Here is a 13,469-nt window from a genome sequence, read left to right as displayed (position 1 = left end):
TGCTAGGACGCAAAAACCCCAAATAAAAAGAATGTATGAATAATTGAATAGAGAGTTACACATCATTTAGATAATCGAATAAGTTGCAAGAAAAATTCATATGATGGCAGAAAATATACTCGACTTACAATAAGTTCTTTGCTACCAGAACTAACTAAACTAAGATAGTATAAAAGAATAATAAAATATGTAAATACAAGTGAAACCAAATTAAAAATATGATTATAACTAGATTTTGTAAAAAGGCTTGAGCATGATAGTAATTGAACTTTGAAAATGATTATTCATAAGTACTTAATAAAGGTGAATAAATACAAAGACGGTAATACAAAACCTATCATTAATTCTTTATTTATGAATTTCATGGTAATAAAAATATCTCAGATAGAACTTGGAACTTACTATCCTCTGCCAAGAAGACAAAGATTTACTTCCATAAAAAGGATGATTCATGCGGATCAACATGAGAGTCCAACTACATTGTCATATATTTGAAAGAGGTTGACCTCCTTACTTATTTCATGTTACACCAGGAATCCCTTTTCTCCTCAGTTCACTAACAGAAAATGCAATATAATGACAACAAAATAAAGCATATAACATTTATTTTTAGCACAAAAGTAGACAAAGATAGCTTAAAAAATATTTTGGCCTCGCAAATAAAAGAAGCTCGTAAAAAAAATGAGAATGAAGGATAAGATTGGGTGTCAACAATTATTCTTTCATTGGGATAAAACTTCAGTTGTTGTTATATGAAAGCCAAATATAAAGTAATTTTACCCGTAATTTTGGTATGACTTACTAAGGTCAACGATAACACTTCAAAAATTTGAATTAGATTTGAGTCATTAAATTTCATTGCTTTGACTGAGCTATGCTAAAGCAAATGTAAATATAGTAAAAGCTAATATCTTTTCATGTTGAAATCAAAGAGCATTTAAAATATCAAATTTTGATCGTCGAGGTATGACGAATATATGGACGGTAAATGTGACAAACGGACCGTCCGCAGATCTCATATGTGAGATTTAGAAGGTTATAAATTTTGAAGTGGAACTAAAGAATTTTCATAATTTTTTTAAACATTTTAGGAAGAAATTAAACATATATTGTCATAAAATTTTAATTTAAATAGAATGTTGTTTAACAGAAGTGATATTATAATTAAACGCTCATATTTAGGCTTGTTACTCGTAAGTCTTCAACATTGGACAACAGATAATCTTAAACACCCAGTGTGTACATCCTTCTCCCTTAGGATCATTCATCCTCAATATATGACAACACGTTAATCATCTACTTTCTCAAACAGAGGTCTTGGGCATTCAAACTCACAAAATTCTATGTTTTAACGGACTAAAATTGAAACTTGTTCATAATTAACCTGCCCCACATGTGCCATTAAAATAATAAGTCTAGGTTTCAATGTGTAAAATCCTATGAAGAGCATATCTTTAAATTCAGGGAGGACATCGAAGTATGGAAGGAACAAATGAATGAACCAAAAACACTTACCTCAAGAGAGAAAATCACCAAGTCTTAGAAAAATCTCCTCTAGGGTTCTCTGGTAAAAAAATTACGTTATGATTAAATCTGAATGAAACTAGCTTAAAAACACGAGTTACTGTTTCCCGACCTTCACTATAGCGAAACTTCGCTACCTTCTCTATGTAGCATTCCTTCGTTATAGCAATCTCGCTATTTAAAGAAGTGTTCGTTATAGGGAAGCACAAGCTGAGGTAAGTGTCTTCCGTTCATTCATTTCTTCCATATTTTGGTTTACTCCTAGAACTGAAAAGAATATCCATAGGATGCATCCATTGAAACCTAGGGTTATTATTTTGATGGCACAACATGTGGGGCAAGTTAATTATGAATGTTCTACAATTCTAGTCCGTTAAATCTTGCCTTTCTAGTATAGATTTATGAACCTAGCCTACCTAGAAACCCCATAAAATTGATTCTTTAAGCGTATGAATTGCTCAACTGAAACTAATGAGGTATAAATAGTGATCTAGTTATTACAAAGAAAGTGTCCACTATAGTGAAACACAAGCAGATTTTCGTACTTGATTTTCCATTTTCGAATTTCTACCACACTCTTGACTCACAGAGATCTACACAAGGGCACTATCGCCCTGAACAACTATAATGACATAATAGGTCATCACAAATCTGCTGAATAATCTTAAATTTCTACCGACTCTTGTCATATTTTTGTTGATAGAACAACAAAGCCATGATTGTCGGACAAAAATGTTAGCTAGTTTTGGACATCATTCTGTTCACATGTGGACAAAACTTCACACCATACTAGACCAGTTTTACTTCTATGAACTCTACCAAGTTTTGATGTGATGATGGGGGTAAGGTGCTAATTTTTTAAGCTTTTGTTGTTTCCAGAACTATGTAGTATGGTTCGGCAACTGCCTTGATAGAACATTGGGGCTTATGGAAAATCTAGGTAGGCCTAAATGGTCTATGCGAGTCATTCAGGGAGGATATGGGATGGTTATGGAAAAGGGCTAACTAGACGGCAAATCAATTTATAGTCCTGGTTTTATTACAAAAAGACATGTCCAGACTACTTGCTTGACTAATACCTGCATGACTAATACCCGCATAAGTAATACCTGCATAACTAAACCCTACATAAGTAATACCTTCATAACTAATACCCACATAGCTCTATCTAGCTACCAAACAACAATGGAAAGATCGAAGCAATGAAAGCAGAGTGGTTGCTACTAGTAATGTCTTGTCATTGCAAACAAATGCAGGCAGATGGTCATGTCAGTTTGCAACAACACATGGCGGCTTCCATGTTATCATACACAATAGAGGACAAACTTAAAGAAGTTGTAGTAGCTTAAGCTATTCAAGAATCCAATGGTCCATGAAGAACTAATCGGGTGGTGAGTTAAAGAATGTACATTTTGGGATAGAATTTTTGTTCTGGATGGTGATCAAACATCATCAGCATCACTTCCTGCAACATGAATATCATGACTAGCCGAGTAATGGCTTCCATCAGGGCCACAAATCTTAAACCTGTTGAGTATAAAAGAAAGTACCTCAGTGAGGACTTATGATATGTTCCTAACTCAATTCTAAAGAAAACTGAAGTAATCAACTGACCGCTCAAGCACTGATTTTCCTTCTTTGTACTTTTGGCTCATCTCATGGGCGGTCTCCTGAAAAGAATCGCCATATTAGGAACAACTAAAACTTCTAGCAACTGCCAAAAGACAATGTATAGAATTTTATCACTCCATACTCACATATTTCCATCCAACATTTGACCCACAACAGACACAGAAAATGTCTGCCACAGTGTGCATACCAGTCATCATCATTCTATTTTCTATCTCACCAGAAGTGACATTCACCCTGTCAAAAGAAACAAAAGGCGCATAGAATACACAGAACTACAAAGTGCATTATCATTTTGTATGTTTCTACTAAATGATAAAATTAAATGAAGAGGTTTAAGAAGAGCAAACTCTTGAACAGGAGCAATCGAGTGGAGCATAATATATGTATTCAGCCATGTAACTATTGTAATGCTGCTACCAAGTGAAAAATAACCCAAGTCAAGTAAGAAGTTACTCTATATATTGATGTGTTAATGTTTGTACTCCTGGAAATACATTCAAAAGTACACGATATAATAGTCTGGTAAAATCCCCACTAGGTTCTATAGTAATTCCAATAGATCAAATTCTGGTGCTAATTTATAGTCAATGACACAAATGTATGAAGATATACATATAAAGTACCATGTCTTTAACAAACTAAACCTACAAGGCATAGCCTACCTTGGTCAACTTTTCATGTGCACTCAAATATTCTAGGTTGGTCATGAGTTAAGACCTTCCGAAATAATAATGACTCAGAGCTGATAACAAAATCAGATCCTGAGAGCAATGTCTAAGACACAAATGTATGAAGATACAAATATAAAGTATTATGTCTTCAACAAATTAAACCTAGAGGGTATAGCCTGCCTTGTACACAACTTTTCAGGTGCGCTCAAATGCTCTAGGTTGGTTGTGACCTTCCAAAATAATAATGACTCGGAGCTAATAACAAAATCAAAGATCCTGAGAACTATGTGAACCACGTAGAGTAAAAGCCAAATAATTTGCACATACTCCAGTTGCACTCAACTTTTGAAAACAAATCTTTTTTCATTTCAAATCTGAAAATTTTGGCTAACTACTACCAACACGAATTCTTCAACACTTCATCTTTTTTCACTTTCTAGCTTAACAGTATCCTCCACACCAGTAAAAGAAGAGGTGGAAGTCAAATAAGAGGATTTATACGGTAGCTTTTTCATCTTTCTGTACCAGAGGTATGGATAAGCTTGACCGTCGTAATATCATTTTGTTCATCTAAACAAGCTACAAATAACTTATGTCCCATCAATGCCAAGAAAAGCTTAACAACAATCAGATACTCTAACAAGAATAAAACCAACAGAAGTTGTAAGTTGCACTTGTGATTTTCATGTTGCAAGTTAAAAAATTGAACATGAGAAAATGTCACAAACATATCTGATGATTGAATGTGCAGAATCAAATAGACTTACACCTTCCTGAAGAGATAAGCCTTCCCATGTCTGCACTGGAAAGACTGAAGGAAAGATTAGAAGGAAAACATAGAGTTAGATAACTTCATGACTCAGAATGAGTACAAACATTATATAAGGGCTGAAACAAGACTGTAACATAAACTTCAATATAATTAATTGCAGAATCAACATTTCACTCTATCCAAAAGCATATGAATTTTCTAAGAAACAGTAGTTTCAAAGGTGCAACACTTGAAAATGAGGTCTTATTTTATGCTATAGAAGTCATATGGAATTCTTCATAGAAAGTCATGAATGCACATTACAATGAAATTAAGCAAAATGAAGAGACCAAGCAAGCACCAAATTGATAAAAATGTAGAAAATAGATCAGGACCTGATCAACGGACTGGGCATAACAATAATAGTTTGAATATTCAAGCCACTAGCACACAGCCATGGAACAAATGGAAAATGTCAATCAAGTATACTCCAAGTATCAGACTCAACAAACAACTCCTCTAATATGCTATCAGCAGTAAATAACTACTTTTTATAAGTTCACAAACAATCATCATACAATCCCCTTTTACTCCAAAATCAGCAACTCCACAAAACCCAGATCTTTGATGCTGAAAACCCCATCTCCTTAAGGGTAAAATTAACTCAATCTAAGACATTCTTCGCTCACATAACTGATAAATTAGCCAATTTTTATATACATCTAAAATTACTGAAACAGACCAACAACAATCCCTAACAAGTTCTAGAAATAAAACCACCGATCAAGCCAAAGATAATATTTTTATAACGAAACAAATCAAAATCAAAATTAAATTTCAAGAAATCACAACAACAGAGTGATCAAACAGAAAAGATGGAGTTAAACCTTGGAAACAATGTTTTCAGAAAGGGCAAGATGTGTTCCACAGTGCTTGCAGCTGTAGATGTTGCCTTCAAGAGTCAACACAAATAATCTCCCCATCAAAGATTTTTGAGATCACAAAAAAATTGAAGAACGAAAATGGAAAAGAAGTTATCCAAAAAGGGGTAATAGTTTATGTTTCGGCTGGAAGATAATAGTAAGTAACGTCAAAAAAGGAAAAGGACTCAAAATGGTAAAGATCAAAAATGATAAAAGAATAGGCCTCGTTTGGTAGGGAGTAGCAGGAGGAATAGTCTTAGTATTGTGAGTGGTATTAAGTGAAAAATTTTATTATGTGCGGGATATAATTACTGTCAGTTGTATGAAACTTATTTGGCTGCCACATGTTAATAGGATTCACTTTCCACTTTTATTTTATTTTATTTCATTTCCTTTTCTCTTCTATTTTAACCTTTTCTTTTTTACTTTTACTGATCTCCTCCCAATTCTTTCTTGCTTTTTTCTATTTGTTATTATCCCCTCCGTTCGATATTATTTGTTATGGTTTTTATTTTTACAGTCAAATTATAAAAACTTTGACTAACATTTTAAGATGTATTTTTTTTATTATATTAGTATGTTAAAAATTATAATTTATAGTATTTTTGATATAATTTTAGAATATCTAATTTTTTTTCTTAAAATATCGAATTAATGTGATCTAATTTACCTTTGAAAATAAGTCAATTGACTTTCAATAAGTGCAACATGACAAACAATTCCGAACGGAGGGAGTAACTTTCAACATAATTTTATTTTTGTATTGATTTTTTTCCATCCGACATCTGCATTAAAATTAAAATATTTAAAATTTAAATTTGTGTAAGGCTTTATTTGAAGAGATATACAATCTATCAAAAATTATTTTCATATTCAAAATTTGAACTCGAGACTTCTAATTAAGTAAGAAATAATATCATCCTCTAAACCATCATATGTTTGAGGAAATACCAAAATGAGTGCGTAGAAATATTTAAATTTAATTTTTTGGATGAGTTTTAAGAAATTGAGGAAAGTGCAACCGCAAAATAATAATTGTGAAATCAATTTTTTTATTTTGCATTTATTTTGTAATTTGATTTTTTTTTAATAATATCAAAAGCGCAGTTTATATATATAAAACTCATCAACTTTCTTCAATTCCTTAAAACTCATTAAAAAATTAAATTTGAATTTTCGACACACCCAATTCGATTATTCCTCAAATAAATGATGGGACCAAATGATGTCGTTTCTTGCTTAACTAAAGGTCTCGAATTCAAGCTTTGAATACGAAAAAATCTTATACACGGTAAATCTTTTCGAACAAAGTCTTAAACAATACGAATCTAAAATAGTCGAATTTTAATACAAATATTGAATGAAAAATAAAATAAAAAAATTAATACCATAGAAAAAAATAAATTATATCAGGAGTTAACAAGTAGAAAAAAATGAAGAAACAGTTGAGAGGAAAAATACAAAGTAAAAAAGAAGGGCTAAAAATGAAAGAGAAAAGAAAATGTAATGAAATGAAAGTGGAATGTGGGTCTCATTAACATGTGGCAGCCAAACAAGGCCTCATACAACTGACAGTAATTGTATGTCGCCCATAATAAATATTTTTGGTATTAAGTAGTATTTTCTTCGTCTCATTTTATTTGACACTATTTCCTTTTTGTTTGATCCCAAAAAGAATGTTATATTTCCTTGTATATGGTAAGTATTTACAGGTACAATTCATTTTTTATTCTTGTTGGTTCCACTTACACTATGTTTGGATCATTGTTATCCATTGTATTGTATTGTATCGTTACTGTACCTACAATGTTTGCTTTGATTGTTACTTAAAATGTATTGTATTGTATTATTAGATTTCGTTGTTACGTAACAATGAAAATCCCTATTTTATGGAACAACCAATTTGGTGTGTTCCCACGTTACTTAATTTCTTTTTTCAATTATATCTTTACATAATATTTCAAAATATTATTTTACATTTTACCTTAATTATTTAAATTTAGTCAAACCTCCTACCCTTGAATAATTAAGGATATTTTAATAAATTAATAAATTACAATACAGTGCGATACAATCAAACCAAACAATTAAAATGTTATTAAACAACAACAAACAATACAATCTAACCAAACATTATATCTACCATACAATATAGTACAATAGAGTACAATACAATACAATACATTATGAAACAATGGGTAACAATGATCCAAACAGAGTGTTAATTTTAATCATAGTACTTAAAACATTTATGAGGAGAGATAAAAATGAGTTTATTTGGCAATTTGGTAAACATTTCAAAGTCTTCATTATTTCTTAAATTTAATGTCCGGTCAAATGTTGCCACATAAAATGGGACGGAGAGAGTAATATGATTGATAGGAATATTGAGCCTATGTATAACTAATTCATGGATTAGTTATACATCCTTCATGGTGATATAGGGTTTATAACTAATATCTTCCATTTGGTGATATTAGTAATACATGGATCTAATACCATGGCATTGATATACGTAAAGACAAAAATATCCCCTCAAATCCTTTCATTTCTTTTATTTTCTTGGTTTTATGTTTTATATTTGTATTATAAATTTATTTAAATTGATTAGCTTACAAATTTTATTATTTAAAAAGAGTTATTTGTGACTAAAATATGAGTTATTTAATTTAGTTACCATTAATATAAAATATTATAATCGAACTACTACGCTTATGTTGACGTATGAATTTAAGAGCTATTTTTGCTATTTAAGCATCTTGAATGTATATAAAAATAACTTAATTTATTTTGATGTTTTTTAATTTTATGATAAAGAGTGATTTTGTATGATAAAGGTCCTTTGTTGAATGATTTTATTGATGTAAAACAATGTTCAATGAACTTTTTTTAATAAATTCTTATAGTTGTGACCTTTTGAGATATTAACTTCAATTTATTAAGATGACCATTATCATCTCAAATAATTTAAGTGAGAAAATAGTGAACGTTGTGATAAAATTTTCCTTCTCCTAGCTAGTTAAAAGGCTATAAAAAATAATATTTTTCGTCAATTATCTACCTTGACTCAAATATATGAAATAAAAAATCTCATAATAACTCAAGGGTATAACTAGATAAAGAATTTTCTTATAGAGTTTTAAACCACACACAAAATTAGGTAGAAGCAACGAACCAACCACTTGATAAAAATAATTTCTGCATTACCAATTCTTGCACTGATATTACTAATTCTTGCACTGTTGATCTTTATACCAAACGACCCCTAAAGGTGTTATTATCTATGAACCACATTATACGTGCAATCAATACTTTGGTACAAATACCTTTATCGTTGATAATCTGGTCCAAAAGTATTCTATAATTACTAAATGGATCAAAAATATTATTTTTCGAATAAACATATTATTTCTTTTATTTTTAAACACATTTTGTTCCTAATAAATGTTTTGTTAAAGAACTTTATTCTTGTTTTCTTTCTATTACATTTACTTTAAGTAATTAAAATGTAGAAAATAATTTTTTCTTCTTAATCTCATTTTGTTAATTAAAATAGAATAACTTCATGTGCTTTTTTAGAGAATAATATGTCATATTTCTAAAATCATAGTAAATACACGATTAATTTTTATTTCTATAAGGATAAAATAATTATAATAAGATAGGAATTTTTTTTTTTGAATTGAAGTCGGATAAATATTTGCTAATTAAAAATATTATTAGAAAAATAATGTGTTAAAAATAAAATAAATAATATAATTATTTGAAAAGGGTTTTTGACCTATTAAGTAACAATAAAGACATATTTGGATCAAAGTATTAACTGCAAAAATTTGTTTAGACCAAACCATGAATAGAAGACATTTTTGTACATTTCACATAGTTTAAAAATATTTTTAACCCTTTTTCGTTTAGAAGATATTTTTAAGAGTAAATTTTAGATTTAGCAAACATAAAAATCATATTAGCGCTCTATAGCTACAATTTTGTTATTTGTGCTCCACATCAAACTATGTTTGCTATGGGGCATCAAGTTTGTATAAATCATAGGCGAGCATCTCGTTTGTATAAAAGCGCTAATTGTATATGTATATCGGTTAGAAAATTATATATATGTAACTACTATGTATATGAATCAATAATTATATTCGTATATCTGGATAAAATTTTAATTTGTATACAATTGAATCGAAATAAAACATTTGTGTATCAAATGTCTCTCTTGCTTTATACAACACAAATTATACATTGTAATTTGAATAATTTATTTTTGTATAAAACAAGAAAGGGAGAAAGGCAAAAGAGAATGGTAGAGGAAGATCTATTTTTGTATAATTTTAAGTGTATAGAATAAAAATATATGTATTTATATATACATATTTCTCTCGCTTAGTAGTTTTTCAGTAGTATTTGGTTCCCTCAAGATCTTCTTGCTGCTGCGAGCAACAAATGGCTTCTTTTGCCTTGTGTCTGGTGATCATATGATGTCCTTGTGGTGTAAGATGTACATCAATTGAAGAAGTTGATTGTAGTGTAGTATCTTCTTGTTGATGATGACTAAGCATATTCCACTTGGGAAAGTCGACTTCTAAATGTTTTCTTAATGAATTAGATGCAGAGAAAGTGATAATAAATCACCATTGACTGTGACCTGTACATGCGACCCGTTCCTTATTGCCACTAGCAGATTCTAAATCTGCAATTCGAGCCTTAAATCTAGGTTTCATTACCTTTATGTGGAGCATCACTTTGACCTATTCCTTTGATCCTTCAACTGAGGAGTCAATAACACTCTAATCATCAAGAAGTATATGGATTGTTGTAGTAGCATTTTCACTTATACCTTGTATACTATCAGCCTGTACTTCCCCTGAATTGTGATTATGATCATGTAATTACAATTTAAATAAAGATTCAACAAAAGTAGCAAGGTGAGGTGAAATATCAATGTTAGCCTGAGATTAATTGGGAGACACAGAGGGTAATTTGGTTTTATAACACATGTTTGGATACATACAACCTTCTTGTAGGGGGATGATTTCATTTATATCCTTTGTGTAAGTTGTAGTAGCCTATGTATACACAAGGATAAGTTTTTGGACTGAATTTGATGCTACACCAGATACATGAAAAACATCTATACCCTAACATCTTTAGGCTATTGTAATCAGGTTGCTCTCCATACAACGTAGCAAATGAAGTAATTATTTTTAGGAATGAGGAAGACATTCTATTAATGAGGAACATTGCAATAGGGGAAGTTAGCCTATAGAGAAACAAAGGTAGGTTAGCATGAAGTAGTAGAGTTAAGACAGTCTCAACAATATGTCTATGTTCTTTTTTATGAACACTAGTTGATTTTCAATTTTATTTCTCAAACCAAATGAAAGTTTACAACTCTTACCCAACTGACAACTAGTACAAGCAATAGACATTTTATTCCAACGACTAATATTTATTTAGTTATTTAGTTATCACTATTCAAAACATTTAAAGATTTCTAGCTTGTCCTAATCTAATATGCCACATGTTGTTTGATGTGATTCAATCGTGTGCAACAGTTTAGCATATAGATTGTTATTTTTCAAAGAAGAGAGTACATTCCTTTTAAATCCCTTGACCAGTAGTGACATTGTCTTCTTGTCCTTTACAACAAAGTTACTTTCATCAAACTCAAGAGTAAAACAATTATCCTTTTCAATTTTAGTAATTGAGGTAGATTTTTGTCCATCTTATTAACTACAAGAACTTCTCTTAACTTTAGGCTTGCTCCTAATATGTTCTCAACATGTATTATGTCTAACTTTGATTCATTCCTAATAATAATTTTATCTGGCCCATTATACTATTTACGACTAGTCAAAATACTTGAGTTATATGTCATATGACTACTTACTTCTTAGTCCACATATAAGGTGTCATTGGTAGTGTTTTGTAGATAAGTAGCAGTTAATGTTTGTGGTAGCTTATCTACAGCTTGATAAGAGTAGTCCTACATGCAGAAACACTTAAGAGCAGTATGATTATTCCTAACATAATTTTATACATGTCAATATTGTTCCTCTCTTGACTTCTACTTGAAGGACTATTCAAGAACCTGGTTTATATTTGTTATATAAGAACTTGTTCCTTGTCTAGCAGGCTTAAAGCATATTTCACTAAAATTGAAGTTATTATTTCCTCTTCTTTGAGAGTAGTTTCCTCTTACCCTACCCCTTTGGACAGAGAATGTCACGTTATGATTTTGTTGTGACATTTCTTTTTCATCTCATCTCATATCAAAGAGCATTAATAAATTAATTAAGAGTGACATATGGTGTCTTACCTAGCATGAAAAAGCCTCTTGTACTTTAGACTTAAACTTCTAGCAAAATTAATTACTTTTTTATCTTCATACATAGGCTTGTGAATGGATGCAAGACCATCACATATGCCTTTGTATTCCTTAGTATCTTAATCAATCTTTTTGGTTCCTAACCTAATACTTTGCAGTTATGGTTGAGCTGGAACTCCTAATCTTTCGTTGCTTGAAGATAAGCTTCTTCTGAGTATTCTCACATCTCCTTGGCAGTTGAGCAGCCTAAAATCAGGTACATATTTTATTTTATTAAGGTGTCTGAGATCCAACTTCTTAGCAACACATTCTTCTCTTCCCAATCATCAATATTGTTGTTGTCTACTACATCCTTCATAACAACTACAACTTTCTCAACAGTTTGTCCAATGGAAACATGTACTTTTAGTTGGTTCATTCTTTGTGATGAGATAGGTTAGTCTCATCACGTGAATCAACTGAGACATTTGTGTTCTCCATTGAAGATAATTTGTTGCCTTGATTTTAATGGAACAAGACGCAATAAGATGGTGAAGTGGGGAGGTTGATATGGTGTTAGTAGAAGAGGTAATTGCAATTTGATATTGTGGTTATTCTACTTTTTGGATTTAACACGTTAAAGAGCGGAAAAACTTTAATGCCCTAATACCATGTCGAATTCTCACATAAAATATAGAGAAATCAAGGGTTGTATTAATAATTAAAATTGTTGAGTACATGTTCCTAATATAGGAGAAAAGTCCTATACTAGCTGCACTAGGAGCCCTACTAAAATATAAATATATTATTTACATGAATAATATTACTACTATAACTAAAACACCTTATCCTAGTCGACTTTATCCTCATACACGATGCATCAGCTTAGTCATAAATTTTTGCTAGTTGGAGAGCATATTTGATCCAAAAGCTTAAAAACGATAGCATTTTTTAGCTAAAAAAGTAATGGAGAGTAATAGTGAGTCGTTTTGAATAATCCTAGAGGGATATTACAATGCAATTAAAATAGAGTATCATTGCAATTTATGAATTTTAACCATAAAAACTTGTAATTGAGAGATTTCTCTTATCACTCCATTCTTCTTATGGTATTTTATCTTTGGACCGGTCTGTGCGCGAGGAATGTATTTTTCCTTTCTCCTTCAAAGGCTAATTATTAATCAAGTAAAATCAATGACTTGAGCAAAGGATAAATCAAATGGTCGACAAGTCTTTAGTGTGAGCTATTTGACTATTTGACCATTTTCCCTTCTAGAACAACTTCGGAATTTCAAAGATACTATAAATTAAACGTTTTCTTCTTTTTTATCATATATTTATTATTAATTGATATATTAGAAAACCATCGACAATAAAGAGCATAAAATGATTTAATTTTTTTAGTGGTTGTGTTGTTCTATTGGAACTACACTAGTTGATAATTCATCAAAGCACTATTTGATGTACTTGAGCTTTAGACATCGCGATTGAAATCTACTATCTGTTTTCAACATTATTGAAATAACAAGTTCCTTATTTTTGTTAATGGTTGTAAGTGTCATTATGATGTAGTTAACATAATTAGTTACTATTGGTTATGAATATAGTTAGATGAAACCTTCTAGAATAAGATCAGCTAGACCTATGTGTACTAA

At 30.6% G+C, this 13,469-nt stretch overlaps 1 protein-coding gene across 1 annotated transcript; it reads right to left on the bottom strand.

Annotated features, from left to right (window-relative positions):
- Positions 1-2,741: 2,741 nt before the first annotated feature.
- Positions 2,742-5,689, bottom strand: LOC107012092 (protein yippee-like). Its single transcript, XM_027915115.1, has 5 exons — positions 5,466-5,689; positions 4,595-4,638; positions 3,282-3,390; positions 3,139-3,194; positions 2,742-3,051 (listed from the first exon to the last, which is right to left on the bottom strand). Exons 1-5 carry the CDS (start codon positions 5,559-5,561, stop codon positions 2,967-2,969), a joined length of 390 nt encoding a protein of 129 aa, XP_027770916.1. The 5' UTR covers positions 5,562-5,689; the 3' UTR covers positions 2,742-2,966.
- Positions 5,690-13,469: the final 7,780 nt, after the last annotated feature.

This window comes from Solanum pennellii, chromosome 3, assembly GCF_001406875.1.
Source record: "Solanum pennellii chromosome 3, SPENNV200".
Taxonomy (NCBI): Eukaryota; Viridiplantae; Streptophyta; class Magnoliopsida; order Solanales; family Solanaceae; genus Solanum; species Solanum pennellii.
This window is presented reverse-complemented; position numbering and strand designations above follow the sequence as displayed.

Coding starts and splice junctions, on each gene's coding strand:
- LOC107012092 (XM_027915115.1), bottom strand. CDS start 5,561: ATGGGGAGATTATTTGTGTTGACTCTTGAAGGCAACATCTACAGCTGC. Junction 4,639..5,465: donor CTGAAAACATTGTTTCCAAG/GTTTAACTCCAT, acceptor TCTTTCCTTCAG/TCTTTCCAGTGCAGACATGG. Junction 3,391..4,594: donor GCTTATCTCTTCAGGAAGGT/GTAAGTCTATTT, acceptor TTCTTTTGACAG/GGTGAATGTCACTTCTGGTG.